The sequence below is a fragment of the Micromonas pusilla genome (genome assembly GCF_000151265.4).
Source record: "Micromonas pusilla CCMP1545 genomic scaffold MICPUCscaffold_5, whole genome shotgun sequence".
Classification (NCBI taxonomy): Eukaryota; Viridiplantae; Chlorophyta; class Mamiellophyceae; order Mamiellales; family Mamiellaceae; genus Micromonas; species Micromonas pusilla.
In genome coordinates this window covers 1280226-1289178 of record NW_003315886.1, presented here as the reverse complement: position 1 = coordinate 1289178, position 8953 = coordinate 1280226, and the positions used below count along the sequence as shown (strand labels likewise).

The 8953-nt window shown below is 69.4% G+C and overlaps 2 protein-coding genes across 2 annotated transcripts; one reads left to right on the top strand and one right to left on the bottom strand.

Annotated features, from left to right (window-relative positions):
* Nucleotides 1-15: 15 nt before the first annotated feature.
* MICPUCDRAFT_11467 (uncharacterized protein) lies at nt 16-483 on the top strand (the record flags this gene model as incomplete). Its single annotated transcript, XM_003058945.1, has 1 exon — nt 16-483. A coding segment is annotated over one exon (468 nt), but the record flags the coding sequence as incomplete, so codon positions are not given.
* A 283-nt stretch (nt 484-766) lies between these two features.
* On the bottom strand, nt 767-8876 carry MICPUCDRAFT_39941 (uncharacterized protein; the record flags this gene model as incomplete). The annotated part of the gene is made up of 3 exons (XM_003058585.1): nt 767-4009; nt 4329-6932; nt 7308-8876. 3 exons carry the CDS (start codon nt 8874-8876, stop codon nt 767-769), a joined length of 7416 nt encoding a protein of 2471 aa, XP_003058631.1.
* Between the last annotated feature and the right edge of the window lie 77 nt (nt 8877-8953).

The following is an 8953-nucleotide window of genomic DNA, read 5'->3' as shown; positions in this document are numbered from 1 at the left end:
GCTGAAGACGGGGACACGCTGACGAATAAGGCGCTGCAGTCGGTGCCGTGTCGGCGGCGAGTGATGCTGTCGGGGACGCCGATGCAGAATCACCTGGACGAGTTCTACAGCATGGTGAACTTTTGTAACCCGGGGTTGTTGGGGACGACCGCGGAGTTCCACAAGCACTACGAGAAGCCGATTCTGGACGGAAGAGAGCCGGACGCGACGGAGAAACAGCTCGCGCTCGCGCAGGAGCGCAACGCCGAGCTCAGCGAGCTCGTGAACAAATTCGTGCTCCGACGCACGAACACCATCCTGTCGAAACACTTACCCCCGAAAGTCGTCGAGGTCGTGTGCTGCAAGCTGTCGCCGCTGCAGCAGCAGCTGTATCAGCACTTTTTGGACTCCAAGGCGGCGAAGGCGGCGTTGACCGGGAAGAGCACGATGGTGCTCGCCGCGATCACGGCGTTGAAAAAACTGTGCAACCACCCGAAGCTGATTTACGACATGATCAACGCGGAGAAAAACACCGGCAGCGCCGCGGCCGGGTTCGAGTCGTGCGGCGCGTCGCCTCGCTCGCGACGACGACCGCGTCTCGCGCGCGCTCGAACGCGACGGACATGAGCCCCGACAGCGCAGCCGCGGACGCCCTCGACGCCTGGAGGTCATTCCATACAAAGCGACGTCGGGGTGGAGTTCATAGGCGTCAGAAGCGGAGTTGAAAGGCGTCGAGGGCGGTGATCGAAAGCGAGGGGTGGGCGGAGAGATGCGCCAGGAAAAGTCCTTAAGGATCGGCGTTCACCACGCGAACGCGGTCGTATGGGGACCAGTGTGAGATAGAACGCGCCTCGAGGTCCAACTTTGTTCGCGTCGCCGCCGTAAACGCCGCCGCCGCGCGCGCCTCCGCGTCCTTCACCCGCCGCTTCGCCGTCTCCGCGCGAACCGCGCGCTCGCTCGCGTGCGCCTTGGCGTGCGAGAGCATCGCGCGAGACACGAGAAGCCTCGCGCGGAGCGTCCGCGCCGGGAGCTCGTCGATGTCGTCCTCGACGCCGTCGCCGTCGACGTCGCGAATCGCATCTTCGAGCTTCTTCGCCGCCGCTTCCGACGCATCGGCGCGGCGCTGCTGCGCCGCCGCGGTCGCGCAGGCGTCCAGGCGCGCGGCCGACGCGGAGGCGCACAGGGACTCGACCTCGATGACGCGCGCGCCGAGCGTCTCCGCGCGCGTCGTCGCGGCCGCCGCGGTGGCGTTGGCGATCTCCAGCGCGGGCAACGCGTCGCCGGCTTTTTTCTCAGCCGCGCGTTCGCTCCCCGCGGCGCGCTTCGCCGCGGCGCGAGACGCGGCGAGGAGGCCTCGCAGCGCCTTGATCTCCGCGCGCAGCGCCGCGGTCTCCATCACGGACGCGGCGATGGGGAGGGAGACGCTCGGGCGGCGCGCGGGGAGGGCTGGCTTCGAGGCGTCGGCGGCGGCGTCGTCGTCGGCGAGCTCCGCGGCTTTCATGTACAGATCGCGCGCCGCGGCGCTCCGCGCGTACGCGACCGCCACCTTCAGCGACGCGTCGCCCACCTCGAAGAACGCGTCGAGGTCGTCCTCCTCCGCTTTCGCTTTCGCGGCTTCCGCGTCCGCGACGCGGGCGACGAGCGCGGCGATGTGCGCGCGCGCGATTTTCCCCTCAGCCTCCGCCGCAGCCGCAGCGCGTCGCGCGGCGTTCCCTTCCATCGCCGCCGCGACCGCGTCGGCCTGGTACTCCCGCGCGTGCGTCTCGACCTCGACGACGCGATCGAGCAGGGCGTCGTTGACCGCGCGCGCGGTCTCGAGCTTCGCGCGGAGGATCTTGGCGTCCATCCCTCCCGCCGCCGCCGTCGAAGTCGTCCTCGTCATCCCCGCGGACGTCGCGTAGTCGACGAGAACCGCGCGCGGGGACGGCGCGACGCCTCGCGGCGACGTCGTCGCCGTCGAAGCGGCGACGGAGGATCGCGACCGAGTATCGCGAGCACTCGCGCTCCCACCGCTCCCCCCGCCCAGCGCGGCGACGGCGACGTCTCGCGCGCGCGCGGCGTCGTCCACGCTCTCCGCCGCGCTCGCCACTTTCACGCGTAGCTTGGAGACGGTCGCGAACGCCGCCGACGCGCGCGCTTGCGACTTGGCGAGCGCGGCGTTCGCGCTCGCGATGTCCGCCTCCGCGGCGTCGCGCTCCGCGCGCGCGCCCTCGCACGCGATCTTGTGCTCCGCCTCTTTCGCCGCGGCTTTGTCCGCCTTGGCCTTGGCGGCGACGACGTCCTTCCTCGCGCGCTTCAGCTCTCCCGTCGCGTGCGACAGCTTCTCTCTCGCGTGCGACAGCTTCGTCTTCGTCGACGCGAGCGCCCATCGCAGCATCATCGTCCGCGCATCCGCGGCGCGGTTCACCCCGGGCCTCGCCGCTTCCGCTTCCGCTCTGCGCGCGTCGAGCTCCGCCGTCGCCGCCGCGTGCGCCTCGGCGAGCGCGTCGCGCGCCGCCTCCGCCTCTCTCGCGCGACGTTCGAGCTTCCCTCGCTCCGCGGTCGCCGCCCGCAAGTCCTTCACGAGCTTCGACGACAGCGCGGTCTTATCGTCGACGTCGCCGCGCGTCGCCGCGAGCGCGGTCACCGCGGCGTCGCGCTCCGACTCGGTCGTCGCGACGTGTTCTCGTAGCTCCGCGCACGTCGCGTCGAGCGCGGCGGCGCGCTCGCGCTCGCTCGCCGCGACCGCCGCGACGTTCTCGAGGTCTTCGCGCGCGCTCTTCGCGCGCTCCTCGAAGCTTCGCTTCATCGTCGTCGTCCCGTGCGCGATCGCCTCCGCCTCGATGGTGACGTCGTTGAGCTCTTTCGTGAGTTCCGACACTTTGTTCGCGAGCGCGGTTTTTTCCGACACGGCGCGGTCGACGGCGACGGCGGCGGCGTTGAGCTCCTCCCTCAGGTGGCGTATGACGACCGACCGCTCGTCCGGGGCGGCGGCGTCGCCGAGCTGCTTCGGCGTCGGAGACGCGGCAGATGTTTTGCTCTTGTTCTTGTCCGGCGTCATCGCGTCGATCGCTTGGAGTTGCATGTGCAGCTCGCGGACTTCGCTCGCGAGCTTGGAGTTTTCCGCCGCGGCTTGAAACGCCCTCTTCACCGCGGCTTCCTTCTCGTCGTGCGCGGTCTGCTTCGCCTTGTTCTGCGCCTCGAGCTCTTTCGTTTTCGCTTCAAACGCTCGAAGATCGAGCGTTTTTTTCTCCAGCTCGAGCGCGATCGACTTTTTCTCGTCGTTGAGCTTCTCTAGCGCGAGCTGCAGCGCTTTGCGATCCGACCGCGCGCTCGCGATCGTCTCCCTAAGCTTCTTCTCTGACTCTTTCCGCGCGCGCGCCTTCGCCTTCCTCGCGTTCGCCTGCGCCGCGAGCGTCGCGCGCGCCATCTCCGTGTCCTTGCTCCACTCCTCCTTCACCCACTTGAGCTCCCTGGTCGCCTTCTTCGCCTCGTCCCTCGCGACCGCGTGCGCCGCGTCGAGCTCGCGCTTCGCCGTCGTCAAACTCTCCGCGGCGAATTTAAAACGCGCGAGCTCCTCGCGCAGCGTCCGCTCCGTCTCCGCCCACGACGTTCTCTCCGCGTCCGCCTTGGCCTGCGCCGCCCCCACCGCGCGCTCCGCGTCTCTCGTGGACTTTGCGCGCACGCTCGCGAGCTGCCGCGACTTTTCCCGCGACGCCGCCTCCGCGGCGTCGGCGCGCGCGCGAAGCGTCTCGAGCTCCCGACTCAGCAGCGACACCCTCTCGGTGAGCTGTCCGTGCGAGAAGGACGTCGCGACGCCGCGCTTGAGCTCCTCCTCCAGATCCCGGCGCCGTCGTTCGAACGCCGCGCGCTCCGACGCGTCCTTGTGGCGCTTGGCGTCGTCGAGAACCTGCCACCACTTCTCGAACGCGAGCGCGACTTTGCGACATCGCAGCCTCGACGCGACTTTTCGACAGAGCGCTTCTCGACGACGCGCCTCCTCCTTCTCGCGCTCGCGCTCGTCGCGAAGCTCCACGACGAGCCCGCGCCACTGGACGAACGCGCGCGACAACTTCCGGTACCGCATCCTCCCGACGCCTTTCCGTAACAGCCCGGCGAGGCGTCGGAGCTCGGACGCGACCTCGTTCCAGCGGTCGAACGCGCCCGACAGCCGCAGCCGCGTCATTCTGAGGGTCGAGGGTCCATACAAAGCGAAGTCGGGGTGGAGTTCAAAGGCGTCAGTTGGAGTTGAAAGGCGTCGAGGGCGGGGATTGAAAGCGTGGGGTGGGCGGAGAGATGCGCCTGGAAAAGTCCTTAAGGATCGGCGTTCACCACGCCGACGGGGTCGTATGGGAACCAGTGTATAGAACGCACCTCGCGACGGCTTTCCCGAGAATCGCCATCCGACGCGCCTCCTCGTCGATCGCGTCGAAGACAACCTCGGCCCAGCGCTCGAACGCGGTCGCGAGCCTGCGATTCGCGAACCGGCTCGCGACGTTCTTCATGACACCCTTCAACCGTCGCGTCTCTTCCCACGCGTCGACCCAGGTCGCGAAAGCGGCGGCGACGGCGCGGCCGGCGATTTTCTGCGCCGCGCGTCGCAACGTCTCCCTCGACCGCCGCTCGTCCGACGTCGCCGCCTTCCACGTCTCGAACGCCGCCGCGGTCGCGCGCCCTCGGAAACGCGCCAGAGTCTTCGCCATCGCGCCGCGCATGCGAGCGCGCTCGGCGACGCGCTCGTGCCACGTGGCGAACGCGGACGCGAGCCCGAGATTTTGAAGCCGCGCGGTGATTTTACGCAGCGCGCCGCGGACGCGTTCGCGCTCCGACGTCACGTCGCGCCACGTGTTGAACGCGGCGGCGGCGGCGCCGTGCGCGAGTCTCCCCGCGATCTTCGCCATCACGCGCCGGACGCGCTCGCGCTCGGCGCACACCTCGCGCCAGCGCATAAAGGCGCCGTCCACGACGCGGCCGGACATCTTCCCGAGCGCTCTGGCGAGGAGAAGCGCCATCCGCCGCTTCTCCGCGAGACGCCACCGCCACGACCGAAACGCCGCCGCCTTCTTCGCGCGCGTCATCCTCCACACAAACTTCTTCATCTCCGCGCGATTCCGGTGGTTCGACCGCGCTTCGTGTTTCCACCGCGCGAACGCCGCCGTCGCGGCGCGTAAATTCATCCGCGCGATCGTCCGACGCACGAGCATCTCTCGCTTGGCCTCCGCGCGCGCAGCCTCGAGCTTCGCGCGCGTCGACTCGTGGGTTTCGACCCTCCACCGCGCGAACGCCTCCGCGAGCGCGCGGTGCAGGAGTCGACCCACCGTCCGCGTGACCTGCCACCGCAGCCGCTTTTCTCGGCGGCTCACGCCTCGCCACTTGTTCAGTGCCCTGACCGCCTTGGACGCGGTGAATCTAAGGAGGATTCGCCCGAGCTTTCGCTCGCGATGCGTCTCGTCCTTCTTCTCCATGCTCTTCATCGTCTCCGCGAGCTGCGCGCGTCTTCGTTGCAAGTCCGCGCGATTCGCCGCGAGCTCTCTCTCCGCGGCTTGCGCTTTTTCGCGCGCCTCCGCGGCTTTCTGTTTCGTCGCCTTGACTTCCTCCGCGGTGAGCTTTTTGTGCTCGACGAGCTCCTCGTCCTTTTGGTGAATAAACGCATTCAACGCGTCCCGTTTGGACGCGCTCGCGATCGTCGCCCACTTGTTAAACGCCGCGCGCTTCTTCGCGCGGTGCCACCGCCATATGAACTTCTTCATCTGCCCTCGCGCCCTGTGGCGTTCCCTCGCCTCGAGCCTCCAGCGCGAAAACGCCGTCGTCGCCGTCCGCGAGCGCATCTTTTGAATCGCGCGGCGCGAGACGCGTTCCAGCCGCGCCTCCTCTCGCGCCGCCGCGTCTCTCGCCGCGATCGCCACCTCGGCGAGCTCCCTCCACATCGCGCACGCCGCCGCGAGCCGCCGGTGTCGCATCTTCCCCAAGACGCGCGAGACCTGCCATCGGAGCCGACGCTCGCGACGCGCGACGCCGCGCCATTGGTTCAACGCTCGGAGCTGCCTCGCGCCCGTAAAACGCAGGATAATCTTCGCGAGCTTCCGCTCGCGGTGCGCCTCGTCCACGGTCTCCATCTCGACCAACTTCTCCGCGAGCTGTGTCCGTCTTCGCTGCAAGTCACGTCGGTTCTCCGCGTCCGCGTCCCAGTCGCGAATCATCGCGTCGCGCTCCGCGACGACGTCCAATGTCTCGATCACGTTCCGCTCGTGCTCCGCCGCGAGTTTCGACAGGTCGCGCTCGAGGCGCGTCACCTCCGTCGCGAGCGCCTCCATCTCGCGCGTCTTGGCGTTCGCGACGGACCTCGCCTCCGTCGCGTCTGATCGCGCGCGCTCGAGGCTCGCGCGCGTCGCGGCAATCTCCGCCTCCGCGGCGTTCGCGCGCTCAGCCTCGGTTCGCGCGCCGACGCTCGCGTCTCTCGCCTCGCCGTCGGCGTCGCGGAGCTTGCCGCGAAGCGCGTCCGCCTGCTCGCGGAGCTCATCCACCTCCAGCTTGAGCTTCTCCTCGCGCCGCGCGTCCGTCTCGCGGCGTCGCTGGGCCTCGAACGCGCTGCTCTCCACCGCGCGCTTCGCGTCGTCGACGTCGAGCTCGCGCGCCCTGAGCGCGATCTCCGCCTCTCTCCGCGCCTTGGCCTCCGTTCGAAGCGTCTCCTCCGCGCGTTTCGCGTCGTCGGACGCGCGCTTCAGCTTCTCCTCAAGCTTCTCTTCCGCGGCTTTGGCCTCCGTCGTGAGCGTCTCCTTATCGCGTTTCGCGTCGTCCATCGACTTCTTCAGCTTCTCCTCCAGGCGCGCCGTATCGCGCGCGAAGTCCGCGGTCGCGGTCGCGAGCTCGCCGCGCGCGTCGTCGAGCGACTTTTTCAACGCGTCGACGCTCTCCGTCGCGGTCCGCGCGTCCCGCTCCGCGACCTCCGCCCTCCGCCGCAGCTTCTCGCACTTCTCGTTCATCGCGACGACGACCCTGCTCTTGTCCTCGCTGTCGTCCGCGACGTCCGCGATCGCGAGCCGCGCGGCGAGCGCCTCCTTCTCCGCCTCTCGCCGCGCCGCGTTGGACTCGTCGAGTTTCACGCCGCGGTCGTGCGCCTGAGGGTCGAGGGAGAGTCCGCGCGAAGCGACGAACGACGGGGTGGAGTTGAAAGGCGTCAGAAGCGGAGTTGAAAGGCGCCGAGGTGTTTGCGTCGGGATTGAAAGCGAGGGGTGCGCGGAGAGAAACGCCCGCCGGGAGAGAAAGTCCTTAAGGATCGGCGTTCACCACGCGGACGGGGTCGTACGGGGACCAGTGTAAGAAGTTCAACGCGCCTCAGCCGCGAGCACCGCGACCGCGTCCACGAGCGCGTCGCCGTCCATGTGCGCCGCCGCCGCCGCGGTGCTCCACGGGTGCGACTCCGGGGCGTCGTCTCGCTCCGCGCGCTCCGCGAGCGCGCCGAGGACGAGGCGCAGGCCGGGGACGTCGGCGATGGGCGCGCGCGGGCGGCGGGACGCGACCATCGCGGGGCGCGACCGCGTGGTCCTCGGGCGTCCGTCCGTCTTGAAGCGCCGTCCCGCTCCCGAGACTCCCGCTCGCGGGGATTTCTCCGGGGTGAACAGGACGCTCTTCGCGCCGAGGCTCTCGAGGTAGTCCGCGTACTTTTCGTTCACCACCGAGGACGCGTCGTCGTCGTCGTCGCCGTCGCCGCCGTCGTCGTCGTCGTCGTCGCCGTCTTTTTTCCCGCCGCCGACGCGACGGTAGTCGTCCGCGTCGTCGTCCATCGCGTCCTCGCCCTCGATGAGGACGCTCGCGAGCCTTCGGAGCGCGCGCCCAGATCGCGCGGCTCTTCGCTCCATCTCCCGAATCTCCCGCCGCGCGTCCTCCACCTCCTTCGTCTTCCGGAGGATCACGTCCTCCGTCTCTCTCAGAAGTTTTTTCGGAATCTCCACGACGTCCTCGTCGCCAAATTCGCCAAACTTCGCGGCCGTCCCGCCCTCGCCCCCGAACGTCTCCGCCTTGAGCTTCTCGAGCGCCTCGTTCGCGGCCGCGAGCTGTTCTCTGAGCGACGCCGCGACCGCGGCGGTCTGGCTGTAATCCGCCCCGGGGACGCGAGGCGCGCGAGCGCTATGAAATCCAAATCCTCCCGGGCGGTCCATCTGGAGGCCCTCTTCGAGGACGCGCTCGTGCAGCGCGGACTCGACGTTCCGCGCGTTCTCGAGCTCGTTCGAGTAGTTTTCCAGGAGCGCTCTCGTCTCGAAGAGCTCGCGCTCGAGCGCGGACTCGCGCGACGTCGTCGCAAGCCCTCCCGCGGCCGGCGTCGCCGCCGCCGACGACGTCGTCGAGAATTGATGATGACCACGCGCGAAATTCGCGCGCGCGCGAAACTCCCTCGCCCTTCGAACCGTCTCCTCGACCATCGACGGCGACGCGCCGCCCATCGGCGTCGTCGTCGTCGCGCCGTTCGCGAGCTCCTTCGGCGTCGGCTCGCCGCCGCGCGCGGTCTCGGTTCCCGGTCCCGGTCCCGGTCCCGGTCGCTCCGCCGCCAGTCTTCGAAACGACGCCTCGGACTCCGCCTGCGCGGCCGCGCGCTCGCCCGCGCCTCTCGTCAGCGGCGACCCGCGCATGATCGCCGCGTACGTCTCCCTCGCCACCTCGTCGTCCTCGCACACGTCCAGCGGCGTCGCGCCGTCCGCGTTTGTCGCCTCCGCGTCCGCGCCGTGTGCGATGAGCCAGGTCACGAGCGGCCAATGCGATCGTCGCGTCGCCTCGTGCAGCGCGGTGTCCCCGCGCGCGTTCCGCGAGCGCACGGTCAGCCCCTCGCTCGCGCCGGCGTCGAGGACGAGGCGCACGCTGGCGACGTTGCCGCGCGCGGCCGCGGCGAGGAGCGCGGTGGCGTCGACCGCGGGCGTCCCCATCGTGGTCGCGTTCGAAGGAGATTCCAGCGGAGGGCGCAATTCACCAGTCTACAGCTGTACTTATGATCGCGCTGCCG